This window comes from Vanessa tameamea, chromosome 6, assembly GCF_037043105.1.
Source record: "Vanessa tameamea isolate UH-Manoa-2023 chromosome 6, ilVanTame1 primary haplotype, whole genome shotgun sequence".
NCBI classification, from domain to species: domain Eukaryota; kingdom Metazoa; phylum Arthropoda; class Insecta; order Lepidoptera; family Nymphalidae; genus Vanessa; species Vanessa tameamea.
The window spans coordinates 4,126,138-4,141,859 of record NC_087314.1 but is presented as its reverse complement, the minus strand read 5'-3'; the positions used below and the strand labels follow the sequence as shown (position 1 = coordinate 4,141,859).

The window sequence follows — 15,722 nt, the reverse complement described above, 5'->3', positions numbered from 1 at the left end:
ATTGCGACAAGCTAGTTGACCTCAATACCTTCTTCCTATCAATTACAAGTATAAAGTATCCCTTAAATTTAAAACGATGGCATTGACAATTATTATAATGGAGTCGATTTTTTGGTAAGCCATCCCAAAAAAAAAACTATTTCAAATATTTAATTCAAGAGGTCACACTATTATACTGTTATTAATAAACTAATATTCTACTACTCGCCAGTGACATGCTAATATTAAAATCAAAGCGGGTACTTCCTAGTCAATCAATGATTTTACCACTTCATTTTCAATTCAATTCAATTCTTAGTTTAATGGCTTTTAGTTGTGCCGACAGGGCTCAGATTATTTCGCCAATGTCACGTAGGATGGAGAAGACACGAAAGAGTTTGATCGGTACGGTTGAGGAAACAAACTTCACTTTCGATAAATATGATTCTAAATTTTACGTCAATATTGACAAAACATTGACAGTGTTTATACATCTTGCAGTCATTATCGGTGATATTGATCACTTACAACATTTGCCATAATTAATATAAATTATTATTAAAATTATCTAGTTTTATTTTAGAACGTATTATTTACACAAAAACATCTATTAATATTCGAATCGATGAAATAACTCACTTTCTAGAAACGAGTGTAGTAGGATAGAAACGAATGAAATAGAAGCACAACATTTTAATACCTTAGCGCCTTAAACTTGACACTGTTAGAAAAAGGGAGCGATGATAGTTATAAAGTGTTGTGTTTCTACGATATCATCAAAAGACGCATTTGCCTCTATAGACGCATTTATCTTAGGTGACTTTATAATATGCACTAATGATAGTGGACTAAATGAAAAACTCCATTATCAGAATGGGTTAAGTTAATAATACAAACCATCAAGACTTTCACTATCTGAACTCAAGATAGACAACTTGCTAAGCAATAGGCCTAATAAATAAAAGCAAAAGTTTTAAACAGTATTCATCACTAGGCTAAATAAGCTATTCTTCACAAAAAATATCAAAGGCATTTGAAGTAAAGTAACAGCTTTTAAACATGCCACTGCGTCGCTAATACTCTCTACTTCAGGAGACCGCTTGGAGTTTAAACCACCACAGCAAGAATCGAATACAAGAAAAATCAATGGTGAACGGTTGGAATCAATCATTGCTCGGTTGTTAAGAAGTGTGATTTTTTTTTCAAAGTATTCTTATTTGAAAGCACCGGTAAAATTCATTTGAATACAGAGAGGGAGAGAGAGAGCGTAATGAGAATTTTTTAAGTACTAGCTATACAGTAGATTGTAATTTTGTATCACCTTACAATTTCCTCTCCTTATAATACGCGCTTGCTGGTACAGCTATCAACCAAAAGGAAACTATTTAATGAAATCTTTCATTGTGTAGTACTTATTCCAAATAATTATATTGGTCTATTTCATGTTCATTTCAATCAAAAAGTCGAGTTAATTTTTATTAAATATTAGTGTTTATTTTACTTTTACTAATTATTAATTACTAATTATTAATTGTGCTCATCAGTTACGTTAAGCCTTATCCCCAAAAGGAGAGGAAAGCTTCCTCTATATTTACTTGTATCATTTATTTATAAAAAATATTGATAAATTTATTTTTGAATAAGTTGTTCCGCAAGGACATTATTTTGCCCCTGACTATTCAATGTATTCATTACTGGTCTTTCTTACAGATCCCAGGGTACAAGGATGGTTTCTATTCGACACACCAATAGCCACCTTCGCGATGGTGGTTGCATATCTCGCCATCGTTCTGGTGATAGGACCCTTATGGATGGCGAATAGAAAACCATTCCGCATCAAGAATGTTTTAGTCGGTTACAACGCAGCTCAAGTTTTTCTGTCTTCTTATATGTTTTATGAGGTAAGTTTATATACTACGTTTAGTTATCTAGTAAAATATTATACTAAGCTACTGTATTATTAGTTTAACGAAATAAATGACGTACAAAATAAATAGTTTTGGTGCAACAAAAAGTTGTTTTAAAATAAAAGGCCAGCACATAGTTTTCGAGTCATGACGGATGGAATGTCATTTGATGTACTTATGTCAAAACTAAAAACATTGTAGCGAGGACATAAAGCCGCAATAAGTCATTGGAGAAGCTGTTATATTTGTACTTAGTACCTTAAAGACCATACAACAGTATTTCGTCATAATATTCGTGTTAGAAGTGTCAAGGTGGATCATTAAATAATTTTTCGAGTCATGTCATGGTGACAAATAATCACATTAGTATTATATTCAAAGTTTAGCTTGTATTCCAAATACGATTTACACGTACAATATCGTTATCTATACTAATATTACAAATACGAAAGTAATTCTGTCTGTCTATATGTTGCTCTTTCTCGGTCAAACCACTGGACCGAATTTGATGAAATTTTGTATGTAAAATAAATCTAAAAACCTCATTTATCAATCGCCAAACAGTGTTCCGGTTTGAGCCGTAACTACAGGCACAAGGGTCATAAAATCAGGTATGGTTTATTAGGGCTCAGTAGCAATGTAAGGAATGCTTCATTTTTCTCACAGCACCGTTTTGCAAGTACTCTTACCTATATTAGAAAAGAGAAAAAATTAATAACGCATCGAGAGATTGCACTTGACGTTGTCAAGACCTGTTTTTATTATATTAACTAAATACTGCCACTATTTTAAGAACCAAGATGTCCTAGTTGATAGAAAAACTCAATACTATCAAAAGATCGCTGTCTCAAATACAAGGCAAGACCACTGGCATTACTACTCATAATTGAAGTTGCAAACATCACAACTATACTTAGGAGGCTTAGAGCTTATTAAACCACGCTACACCAATACACGTGGCTAATTTTCATATAAAGCTAATTTTCATCTGACATATGCATTAAGTTTCCTCACGACGTTTTCCTTCACCACCGTGTACGAAATGAATTACAACTAAACTGTGTTAACTAAAGAGATGGAGATGTACTGCAAATATTATTATGTTAACATGTGTTTCCGTTTTACAATCGTAGCTTATACAGGCGTTATTCTGACAAAGTTTAAAACTAACGGTCAAGGCCGCTGAATGCATTATAAATAAATAAATAAATATTGCACAACATCACATACATTACTCTGATCCCAATGTAAGTAGCTAAAGCTCAATGAACAATTTGACTATTATTAATATACCCACCAAGCGCCGTGGAAGCATAGATCATATAGGGCAGGTACACCTTTGATGTGCTTTTTTTAGTGAGACAGGTTCGATATTTTTAATCGTCGACAGTTAAAATGTCATTTCAGTTGCGTTCAGAAATTTCGTGTTATTTTTAATCATACTTTTCGCCACTTCAAATATTTATGATTATTTTATTTAGTTAATTTTCAAATATGGAATATCGACAGCAATGCATGACATACCCTGAAATAATATGTCTAAATTTGTATAATATTTGTAACGATATTATTTGTTTTCAGCACTTAATGTCAGGTTGGTGGGCCGACTACAGTCTCTCTTGTCAACCAGTTGATTACAGCGACAGTGATAAAGCAAGACGGGTAAATATACTTTATTTATTATTAGTTTCCGTTCGTGATATTGGCAGGGGGTGGGCAGATGCTAGGTGCACTTTTCCAGTATAAAGTAACCTATGTGCTATTCTTGTGCCTAATAATATCTCGATCAATTGTAATTGTAGCAAACTTCCATCCATTATAACTTTCAATATTGGGATTTAACTTACAGCTCTAAGTAGTAATATACTGTAATTAAAAAAAAATGAATTCACATACGATTGGTGATTCTTAATAATTAAATTTAATGTTGTTTTTTTTTTCGTCTCTTTGTCGTAATGAATTTATTTTTGTTTCATCGAGTTGGACATCACAACGATTGTAAAGAAGTTTGATAATGTAATGTATTATTTTTACCATTTATACATGGCCGGATCTACCGTATGGCTTTTTAGGCTTTAGCCTAGGGCCCCGTGGATTCAAGTCTACGTTCAGGTGTGTCTTAATTAGGGCTCCTAAGTAGTATTAGCCCAGGGCCCCCTAAACTCACGGCCCGGCCCTGCATTTATACACAATTCCATATCTTATAAATAGCGTAAGCCGATTTTTGTCCCAGGGATTATGAGACGATAACAGCACATATTAAAAATTCGATTATGGTCTCATTTTAAAGAGCTCCAACCGTAGATGTACAGAAAATTAACGAAGACTCTTGATTGCAGTTTACTAAATTGTTACAATTTAACAAAGAATTCATTTAAGAGAGCAGAAAAAAGTTACTGACCGGTTACAGAACGGTACTACGGCTGTATAAGAAACCAAATGGAAAACGCAAAATTAATTAATGTAAATTGTTATCGACAAACTCCAATTCTAACCGAACTAATGTATACTATTTGACATTAAAGATTTCTTTTAAATAAGATTCTATCACGGTTCTATCATGGTTTATGAAATATGAGAGTCGGACGGACGGACAGCGGAGTCTTAGTAATAGGGTCGCGTTTTACCCTTTGGTACGGAACCTTAAAAAGTGTCTGAAATTTTAAGCCTGTTATGGTCTTTTCGTGTGTCTATATAAATCATTGAAATCAATATAAAGTTATATATTTTTTAATTTCATCTTAGTATTCGAGAACTAAAAGCTTCGTATATAATTTTATTACACTTAATACACAACATTTCTATACCATTCAGTCATAATTTAAAAATATATATCCTTTTTTTTTATTATTTAGTTATTGTGTAATTTTTAATTTATCTTGTGTTTTTTTTCGCGAAAAATAATTTATTTTAACCCTATGAAATAATTATTAAATATACTTATATTTAATAAGCAGTAGCATGATTTCTACAAATATATAAATAATAAAAATAACAAATTATACTTACGAAACACATGCTTAAAATTATACGGTCAACGAGAAGCAAATGTTATTAGTCATAGAAAGTGCGAGATGAGACGATACCGGTTGTTACAGGCCGTGGAACATTTGAAGACTTGATAATTAATAGAATGGTATAATTAAATATTATAATATATTATTTTTTATTTTTTGGTACAAGCATTTTTATACATGTATCTGTGGTTAAGATTATCCACCACGTACAATATTCATGTATATTTGTAAAAACACCTGCTTAATAATAATAATTACATGTTCAATAATAGGCTTATGGTTATTGAAATTATATATCCATTTCTGTCTTTGCGACTTTAAAAATTCATCAGAGAGTCACATAAAAATATACAACATTGTAACAATTTTTATTAACCACTTAAGATAATTAATAAAATATATATGTATAACTTACTTATTAATGCCGATATATATTTGTGATCTCATACTGGATACTAAATAGAGATTAAACTACACGTTGACGATATGGAACGATATGGGGTTTTAAAACGTTTCTAAAAACCCCATATCGTCGTTGAATTTATGTTACGTAACTACAAGCTTTTTTTAAAAACACTCAGACAAAAAAATCGCTCATTTTAGTATTAGTTCATAGCATTTGGAATATGGCGGTACAGTTTGAGAACTTCACTGCGATATTTATAAAGTAGGTTAGAATTTGAACAAAAACGGTTGCTCAGGCATTTAACTAACTATCGCTATTTAGCCAAAAGACTACCAAGCTATGAATAAATGCTGTTATTTTTCAAACTCATATCCCTTCATAACCGAAGACTGGATTTTGTACCTTACGCACCTTTTATTAAGATATGAGATATTAGCACATTAATTAATATTACGTTATATTCGTGTATCCCCAATAAATAGAGTAATTATAAGCTATAACAGCGTATACTAAATTGTAAACCCCTTATATTATCCAGACGGGCTTGCCAAAAGCACCGCCAAATAGAATATCATCTTTGTATTTAATAAACAATTCGTTCAAACTTAAGCTAACTAGTAAAAACCCAGCTCATTACAGATCGATCTATCTATTCAAGAAAGCGTATAATCACTTGAGTAATTTAAAATAACAAGCGGTTTAAGAATGAAAAAAAAAATGTCCGAAATTAACAAAAAGCATGTCTAATCGTTCACAAGTCTGTACATGTCGGTCAAGTTCATTCAAAGGCACACGCGGTTACTTTCGAAACGTTATTTATATTCGCGTAAGAAACAAAAGAGAAATTACAATTTCTTCGCAGGTGTGGTCGGAAGTGGTCGTTAATTTGTAAATATGTTATCGTCGATTTAGGGTTAATGTTTTATAATATTGACTATAAAGTTAAAGTTCAATTGAAGTAATGATTACATTGCTCTCTTTCCTTACTCAACTTCAATGTAGCTTTAATTTTGAATTAATTAAATTATATTTGTGTTTTGTTTTTTTTTTTTAATATATTTAGAAATTTAGACGTAGAACGGAATTGGAATTGAATAAATATAATTTAAATATATTAACTTAAAATTGAGGTACTTATGTTTCAATAAGCCTGCGTATTACTTTCAGAACGGATTTTAAATTAATACAAAAACAAAAAAAAAAAAGAAAAATTATTATGAATAATTTACATTAACGTTTTAATTATATACAACTCATACTAGCAACTGTGCAAATCATAAACTCGTGGAATGATGACAATAATGCTTACAGCATATGCTGATATTACCCATTGGCGCTGAAAGAAATAACTACCACTCCTTACATCGCCAATGTGCGACCAACGTTAGGAACTCAGATGTTATATCCTTTCTGCATCCCCGGAATACTATACACTAAGTCTTGCTATTTGGCAGTAAAATACCTGCAGAGTTTACGTGGTTACGGCTTGCAGAAAGTCCTACCTCTAAGTAATATTGTACATGTAAATAAAAAATTACACAGACCCTTCAAAAATGAAGACTAGTTACGCAGGCTATATATTAATATCTATATCTATACAAACATTATCAAGAGGTAAATGACCTCCGGAAATAACGACCCAATCCTAAAAAAAAAATCACTAGTAGAAAACTTAATTATGGCTGAATGGAAATAAATTATATTTACATCAAATAATTTTCACTAGTAATAAATTTGCATCTGTGCGAAGCCGGATTAGGTCGCTTGCAGGTTTTCAAATCAGCTGATTATATTTTATTTCTTTCTGTTACGCGTTCTTTGCAATTATTTTGACGATAACATCCTTAAGTTAAGTATAAATATACCAAAATTCGTTATCATTGCAAATTTGAATATACCAAATGCTATATAAGAATCCCTTTAATTAATACCCACAACGAACCTTACCTCGTATACTATGAATTAGGAACTAAAACGGCACACTTACACAAAAAACCTGTTTAGAGTAATCAATACAACAGCGAGTAACATTTCGATAAAAATGCGGTTTCACTGTTTCGTTGACCCCAACCTTTACTTGCTATGATCTCGTGACGTAAGAGTGAAAGCCGGTTAGGGGAGTAATCATTCGCGTCATCGTTAAAAGTGAAATTAGACTTGTATTTAACATATATTTGACATACAATAGACATTCGATATCCTCATTTATAATTATAGTATTAAGTGAGTGACTAACAAAATAAACCGAGATGGCCCAGTGGTTAAACCGCGTACATCTTAACCGATGATTGCGGGTTCGAACCCAGGCAACCACCCTTGAATTGTCAAGTGCTTAATTTGTTTTTATAATTAATCTCAAGATCGATGGTGAAGGAAAACATCGTGAGGAAACCTGCATGTGTCTAATTTCAACGAAATTTTGTCACATATGATTCTACCAACCCGCTTTGGAGCAGCGTGGTGGAATTTGTTCCTAACCTTCTCTGAGGGAGAGGAGGCCTCAACCCAGCAGTGGGAAATTAACAGGCTGTTACTATTATAACTAAATAAAAAAATAGAGAATTTCGAATGTATTTATGTTTTAGATTATGAAATTAAGTCAGCGAATTATTTCACGTAGTTGTGACAAGAATATTATGGAAATGCACTTTAGACATTGTTGTTGTTTTATTGGTTGTTGAAGTTTAATATTGTAAATTTTAGAGTGTAAAAATTGTATGACGCTTTTAAACCAAAGTGTGATGATGAGTCAAATATTTTTAAAAACAAATTAGACTTGATCAAATTCTTTGTAACACACAATTTTATTTTAACTAGTTGAAATTCATAGGAAGCATTGGTAGAGATTTCTTTAATTATTTTTTTATGAAGTATTATATGCCTGAACGTTATTTTATCGGTTAAAACCGGTTATTTTGATGAATCTCACAAAAAGTCGGTGTGTAATGCAATATTCTTATAATCATTTAACATTAGAGATGTTTTTTGTTTGGACGTATCTTAATTAATAAAATATATTCATTGATAAAGTTTTGGTGAAAATTCTAATGATATCTTGAATTCTAATCGTTGTTTTTCTTTCAGATGTTACATTTGTGCTGGGTGTACTACTTCTCGAAGCTATCAGAATTCGCAGACACAATATTCTTCGTGATACGAAAGAAGAAGAGCCAGATCACGTGGCTTCATCTTTACCATCATTCGTTAACGCCATTCGAAGCTTGGCTTTTAGTCAAATTCATCGCAGGTATTTTTTAAATTAAAGTATATAAGCCTACTGAGCCGGCAAATGAGACGACTATGGTACTAATGCAACTAAATAATAAGAACTAAAAACAGTAGAAAATAATGACGTATTCCAATTTATTTCTAAATGTACACGAAAAGAAAGAATTACATATCTAGGTCACATTCAAGTGATAGAAACGGGAAATGAATATATTAATAATATATTTAAAGCTGTTTTTGGCTTTCACGACTCATTCAAGGCTATTTCCGTCAATACATTGAAAAAAACTTGTTTAAGAGCTAGGATGTCCAGCACTTAGAAAAAGAAAAAATCTTAACCGATAATTGCGAGTTCAATTTCCATGTGCGTAAAGTGCTAAATTGTGTTTAAAATTCATCTCATACTGGAGAAGAACAGCACCTTGTCGAAACCTGTATACGCCTTATAAAAATCTCTCACATTAGTTTGCTCTAAGTGGGATTGTAGCATCATGGAGAAATATACTACTGCTATGACTAATCCTTAAAATTAAAGGAGGGAAGGCACAGGCCAACTGTGAGACTGTACTTTATACTTTAAGCTAAAACTAGAGCAATTGTGAACAATTTGATTTAGAAAGGTGATTTAAAAGCGCTTTTCAAGTCGACCTAGGGCTGCCAAATTTTAATTGAAAATGATATTAAACAGTTGAGAACCACAAAATTAAAGGGCAACCCTATCCCAAATTTACCAACGCAAATTGCTTATTTCCTTCTCAGGTTTCTCGGACTTGTTAGGTAAAGTTGATCTGTAATATGATAATGTACGTATTTACTATTTTGACTGAACTTAAACGCAATTTGCAAGATCAATTGGGTAGATAAGAATAAAAAAGAGTAACAGACGGCAAATATCCTGCTGGTCAAATACCTCATCCCTTCCTGAGGAGGTTTAAAACCACCACGCTGCTTTGAGTAGTACGGCTACCAATAGGTCGTATGTAACCAACATAATCAGAACGTAAACATATCTGTGTTGTCAATAACAACCTATTTTTAATTGATATATCCATTCAAAAGCTTGTAAGCTTATGAAATGGTTACTTATGGATAATAATACAGTAATGAACTATTTATAATACCTTGGAATCATTCTTTTAGTGGAATCCAAAGTCGTCTACATTACAGGTGCTTGATTTTTTTGAGTATAATTTAATATGATTTTGTATTTTGTTAAGGTGGCCACGGAACCTTCTCGAACATCGTGAACAACCTCGTCCACATCATCATGTACAGCTACTACATGATGGCGGCCATGGGACCGCAGTACCAGAAATACTTATGGTGGAAGAAGCATCTAACAACGTTACAACTAGTAAGTACTTTGCTTATATATATGGAATAATTTGATTTAGCTTATACAATAAATATGAAAAAATAACGATATTAGTACAGTCTTCGAGACAGATATTCATATGTACTCATTAGGAAAATAATAAACTAGAACTATGCAAGCGTAAACTCCAAATAAATTTAATCGAATACGAAGTCAGATTGACTTCGACAAAGTCTCAAAATATTTATTATTTTGATTTTTTTTTACATGTTTTCACTTTGTGTTAAAATCTACGAGCCTAACCTATACGCACACTTACGTCGTTAAAATCGTAAATATCACAAAAGATCCTAAAGGATTCTTAAAGAGATATATTATAAATTAGATCATAAACAGTGTTAATATTTCATATACGTTACCGTCCAAATGATCGTAAATGATTTACAAATACTTAGTTAAAAAAAAACGTAAACAATATTATTTTTACAATCTTTATAAAATAGACAAAGACGATACAGTTGAGTACTTTTTTCTCCTCTGTTTGTCAAACGATATTGTTTTGTTTTTATTCGATAGCTATCAGTTTCATTGATGACTAAACGGCATTTAGACTCATCAACATAAAAAAAAAACAGATTTTCAATAACGAAACGGTCGAGATTCGACCGCTGGAGCGAACACTAGTTATTATTAACTTTAAGCCAATCACTGGCTTCAAATATAAGATTCTCACCAATAATTTTCAGTTTGATGCAGTAATCGTCTGTTCTTATTTACATTAATTCACTGAATAATAGGAACTAATGAATATGTGTAATTTGACACTTACGAAACATATCCGCAGTTAAAGTATTTAACACATTCTAAACCTATTAGGACCTTTCATACCACACCTAGAATTCCTTGCGCCGTCTGAAATTGCGCAAGCCGTAGGATATACGCCAACGTTTAATCTATTTGAAATAATTTTCCGCAATGATAAATTAGGCGATACTCGATGTATTAATACTTTGTGCAATAGGCTTCACTTGACTCGAGACACACAATTAATCTATATTAATTTTATAAAGTGGAAACATTTGTTTGCTATCGATAAACTTTAAGCTACTGAAGCGATTTTAATAATCCTTTTACCAATAGAAAGCTTCTCTATCCAGAAGTAACATAGGCAACATTTTTTTATTTCTTTATCTATCTTTATAAAGTACGGCATATATTACACAAATTTTATCTATGAATCAATGATCAAACAGTATTAATATCAATTACTTGTAACTCGCTGAGTGTTTGATATATAGTCCGGTCATTATATACATTTCACGTATCACGTTGCACAGCCGAGTTATCGCAAAAGAAAAAAAACGAAATTCAACCCTTTTTTCAAGATGGCGCCCAACGCACATAGGAAATTGAGGTCGACAATTTCAAGACTTTTACCTACTGTAATATACTGTAAAGGTTATCACAGTCCATAGACATATAAAATAACCATTTGTAGTCACACTGGGTCACTGACCCTTCAAACGGGAACACAATAATACTAAGTATCGCTGCTTGATGGTAAAAATTATGATGAGTAGGTGGTACCCACCCAGATGGACTTTCACAAAGTCCAAGAATTACATCAAGCTTGAAACCAAATTATTCATTGTAGGCTAAATATGTATTTCGCTTATTAAATATGATAATTATTGTATGTCAATTTCATTAATTATAAAATCAGCATCACGTGATCGTGTATAATATTATTTAGTGATATTTTTGAATTAACATATACGAGATGTTCTTCTGATGAATTAATTTCCTTTTCGAATATTTCAAATAAATAATAGATATGTTATTCCGTTAACAGATGCTATTAATTTAATAAAATGATAAATCAAGCTGTTTTCCTATTTTAATAAATCACTACGGATATTCGTTACAAGGTTTTTTCGAAAGGAAAAAGAATTATCCGGTTCATAATATTTTCACAGAAATGATTCAGTTGTAGAAAATTATTGTAATATTGCATGACTGGAAATGACGCTGTGAATAATTAATTTGCGTTTGTTTTTTTCTGTTTTATTAGTCTGTTTAGCGTACCACGTGATTTGTCTAACCTGGCTATTTATAAGCACCTAGTGGGTTTCCCGCGAAACTTTATTTATTTAAAAGAAGAAGGTTTATTTAAAAGATTTTTTAGGAATTTCGAAACCTAAGACAGGTTTTGCTTTGATTTAAATTCATTGTAAACTGCAAGTCATTCATCTATATTTGGCGCCAAAATTATGAAACATCTTTTAAAATAAAATTATTAATATCAAATATTATACATTAGCTCAGTTAGAATGTTTACGTTTTCATCTTTTTTCTTATACAGCCGTAGTACCGCTCTCTACCTATATAAAATAAATTCTATGTTAAATCGTAACAATTTAGTAAACTGCAATCATTAATCCTCATTTTTTTCTGCAAATCTACGGCTTTTCAAAATGAGACCATAACCGATCTTATTTGTGGAGCTATCGTCCCATAATCACTGGGACAAAAATCGGCTTACGCTATCAATATATAAGATCCTTAAATAGTTCTCATTATCTGACCCATACAATATGCATATTGGAATAATATGAGATTCCTTAACTGAGCAAATGAATTAAAATCTAGGTTTTAAATAGACTGTAGTATTTATGAAAATAAAAAATATATAATACAGACTTGAAATAACAACAAGGAAAAATGTGTTAATTAATCAAAATAAAACGAAGAGTGAAGGCCTTCGACGTTATAGTACAGTAGAGAATAAGGCTGACAATCTTAAAGCGGGGGTTAGAGGTAAAGGCGTTCACCAAAGAGTGTTGGCGACAATTTTCTTTCATTCTTAATACTAATATAATAAATGCTATATAAACTCTATCTGTCTGTATGTCACGGCCAAACCATCGAGTTTAAGACTATTTTTTATGACTTACACGATGTGTAAAAAAACATCGCATCTAATTCCGTTACATAATTTAGAAGCGATCTAAAAAATAACACTGCTAAGTTTTGATGTTAAGGATTAATTTAAAAAAAAACTATTAAAATCATTCCTAGTTGTGGTACCAATTGAATATAAATCTTCACATAGAGTAACAATGTTAACGACTATAATTATACAATTTTTATCTCTTTACAATATCAATTGTAACTGGAGTAAAGTAGTGAACACTTACATTTCTCATGACCCTGTAATAGAATGCAACGGTATGACAGTAAGATTAAAAAAGAAAAAAGAGAATATTATATTGTACAACAGCTTACTTCAATATTAGAGCAAGGCCGAATGCAGGCAGCATAAAAGACTCGAATAAGAAATTCTAATTACTATCGAACTACGAGTCAAACTATTTTCTTAAATAAATAATGTACATGAAATTATACATTGTAGAAAGCACTTTAAATTTAGTAATATGTACTCAGATTCAGATTTCGTCAAGTTTAAATTTTATCGGTTCTTATTCGATTTCATAGATTTTGTTACTCTTCGAATGATATTTAATTACAAATAACAAACATCGAGATTATAGGGGTGTCACTAGCGCAATGGTTTACGCCCAGCGATGTATAAGTCATAGGTTCGATACTATTGTTGTCCCAAATCCTAGCCCAAGCTTTAAAGTCAACTAGAGAGGTAAATAGGAATACTATTAATTCCTTAAAATTGGGTATTACCACAATTCTTTTAAAAAATATTTTTGCTATGCATCCCTCCCACTGTGAGTGCCAGTAACACGCTCCTCTTTGACGAAACTTCACACGATCGCTTGCACATACTACCGTAACTCGATTTCGTCTCGTATCAAAATAAGTTAATCAACAATATACACAAGAATAAATTCCCTTATTCATTTAAAGTAACTGTCGTTATAATTTGTTTAGAAATGGTTTCATGTAACTAAGCATCTAATAAAAACAACCACGTCTCAATGTGTTAGTTAGTTGCGTGATTCTCGGACACGAAAGACTATTTCGTTAATATAGATTACAACTTACGTTTATATATCAAATGTTAAGTATGTATTTTATTCACAAACTTAACATAAATACTTCGAACAAATCGTTAACAAGTTATAAACTTTTAACATTGCTTTAATTGATTAAAAATCGATTAATAAAAAAATATGTTGAACTCCTAAGCCTGACAATAACTAAATGATTATAATTAAACAAAACGGTAGCTAAATTGCTAGTTATTTAATAAAATAACTGTATTGACGAAGCGTGCGGACCAACGCTCAAAGATTTCAACATTGCAAGCGGAACGCCATATCCTTTCTCTGTTGCATTGCAGAGAACATTCTACCAGCAAGCGCTTAGGCCTTCGGATGCAGAGAAAACTAGTTAATTAAATTATGCGCAGAAGTTGATGATGAATCATCAATGAAACGCAACGAAATCTGAGAAGATGAGAAGTATTATTGATTTCGAGTTATGATTTATTCGTGCGTGAATTTGTGAATATGTGCATTTGTTTTATATCAGTATCTATACTAATATTATAAATGCAAAATTTACTATGTATGTTTGTCTGTCTGTTACTTTTTGCATCCAAACCACTGAACTGAATTTGTTGAATTTGGAAGCTTGGGCTAAGACGAAGCCGCAGGCGACAACTAAAATTCTATATAATACATACAATTTATGTATGTATTTGTTATGAATTTCAAACATTCGAAGCGTTTTTTTTTAAATAACTATATATTTGTCTATTATACATATATTTTGAGACTATGAAAACATTTCACATTTTAAAAAAAACATACGAAATTATGATTTAAATCCTACTTTCCGTGGTCGGAGCGCTCAATAAGCGTTTTGGTTCGTGTTTTATATTCGTTACGTCTTATAATGGAGACATTGATGCTAAAATCGAAAGTACGAGAAGAGAAAGTTTGAAAGCATCAAATCTAAATGCAACACATTAAGGTATTATCATGGATTTTTTTCACCTAGTCCAAAAGTATTTTATTTATTTTTATTTATAAACACTTTATTGCACACAAAAGACAAAAGATACAGTGTACATAACATTACAAGAACATATAACAAAAAAGAGAAGCGTGCAAAGGCGGTCTTATTGCTTAAAGCAATCTCTTACAGACAACCCTTTAGAGTAAGAATTTGTCTGTGGGAAACGGGATGGTGCAAACAAGCATGTTTTATTCTTAAACAACTAAAAATTAATCTTTAAATAATACAAATAATATATAACAAAATACATATATATAAGTTTAATAAATACATATGTATTATATATACCAAATAATTATATAAAGTATTGAAAACTATTGCGGTTTTAGCGAAAAGCAAATGAGATACTATTGAATTTCCTTATTTTTAAGACAAACAAATATATGCCTGTACTTGTTAAACAAGAATTACAGTATTTTTTTCATTGCAACGTAAACTCCAGAAAGGCGTATGGAATAGGTAACGACATGTGTTAGGCTATTCTGTAACAAGAAACTCGAAAGTCACCGCAGAACACGATCATGGAATGTCAGAATGTGATATACGACATTGACTGTAATATTTATAAAATTGATACGATACACCCGTCAAAATGGCGTTTCACTGTAAGTCGGCTGTCAATATTTCACGAGTGAGATACGAAGTGATATCTTACTGAATCGCACAGCTGATGGTATTAAGTTATTGAACGGTGAAGCCTGAAGGTCTCCGAGTTAAGGTGACGCATCCACACGTGCATTCAAACAATAACGTTAATACTTCTAGATTTAGTTAATAGTAATGTACATTAATTGATATTTTTTTACAAAGTAGTTAATGTATTTAGCAATTAAGCATAGGCCCAGACACTTAGTTTGCAAAAATACAATAAAAAA

At 31.5% G+C, this 15,722-nt stretch overlaps 1 protein-coding gene across 4 annotated transcripts in view; it reads left to right on the top strand.

The window, feature by feature from the left end:
* The window catches only part of LOC113393533 (very long chain fatty acid elongase 7-like), a 52,546-nt gene that overhangs the window by 24,326 nt on the left and 12,498 nt on the right, over nt 1-15,722 (top strand). For all 4 annotated transcript variants that reach the window (XM_026630479.2, XM_026630476.2, XM_026630477.2 and 1 more), the window contains 4 exons: nt 1,690-1,880; nt 3,468-3,548; nt 8,394-8,556; nt 9,755-9,891. In XM_026630479.2, the coding sequence (XP_026486264.2) occupies nt 1,690-1,880; nt 3,468-3,548; nt 8,394-8,556; nt 9,755-9,891 (572 nt within the window). The remainder of the gene's footprint in view (nt 1-1,689; nt 1,881-3,467; nt 3,549-8,393; nt 8,557-9,754; nt 9,892-15,722) is intronic.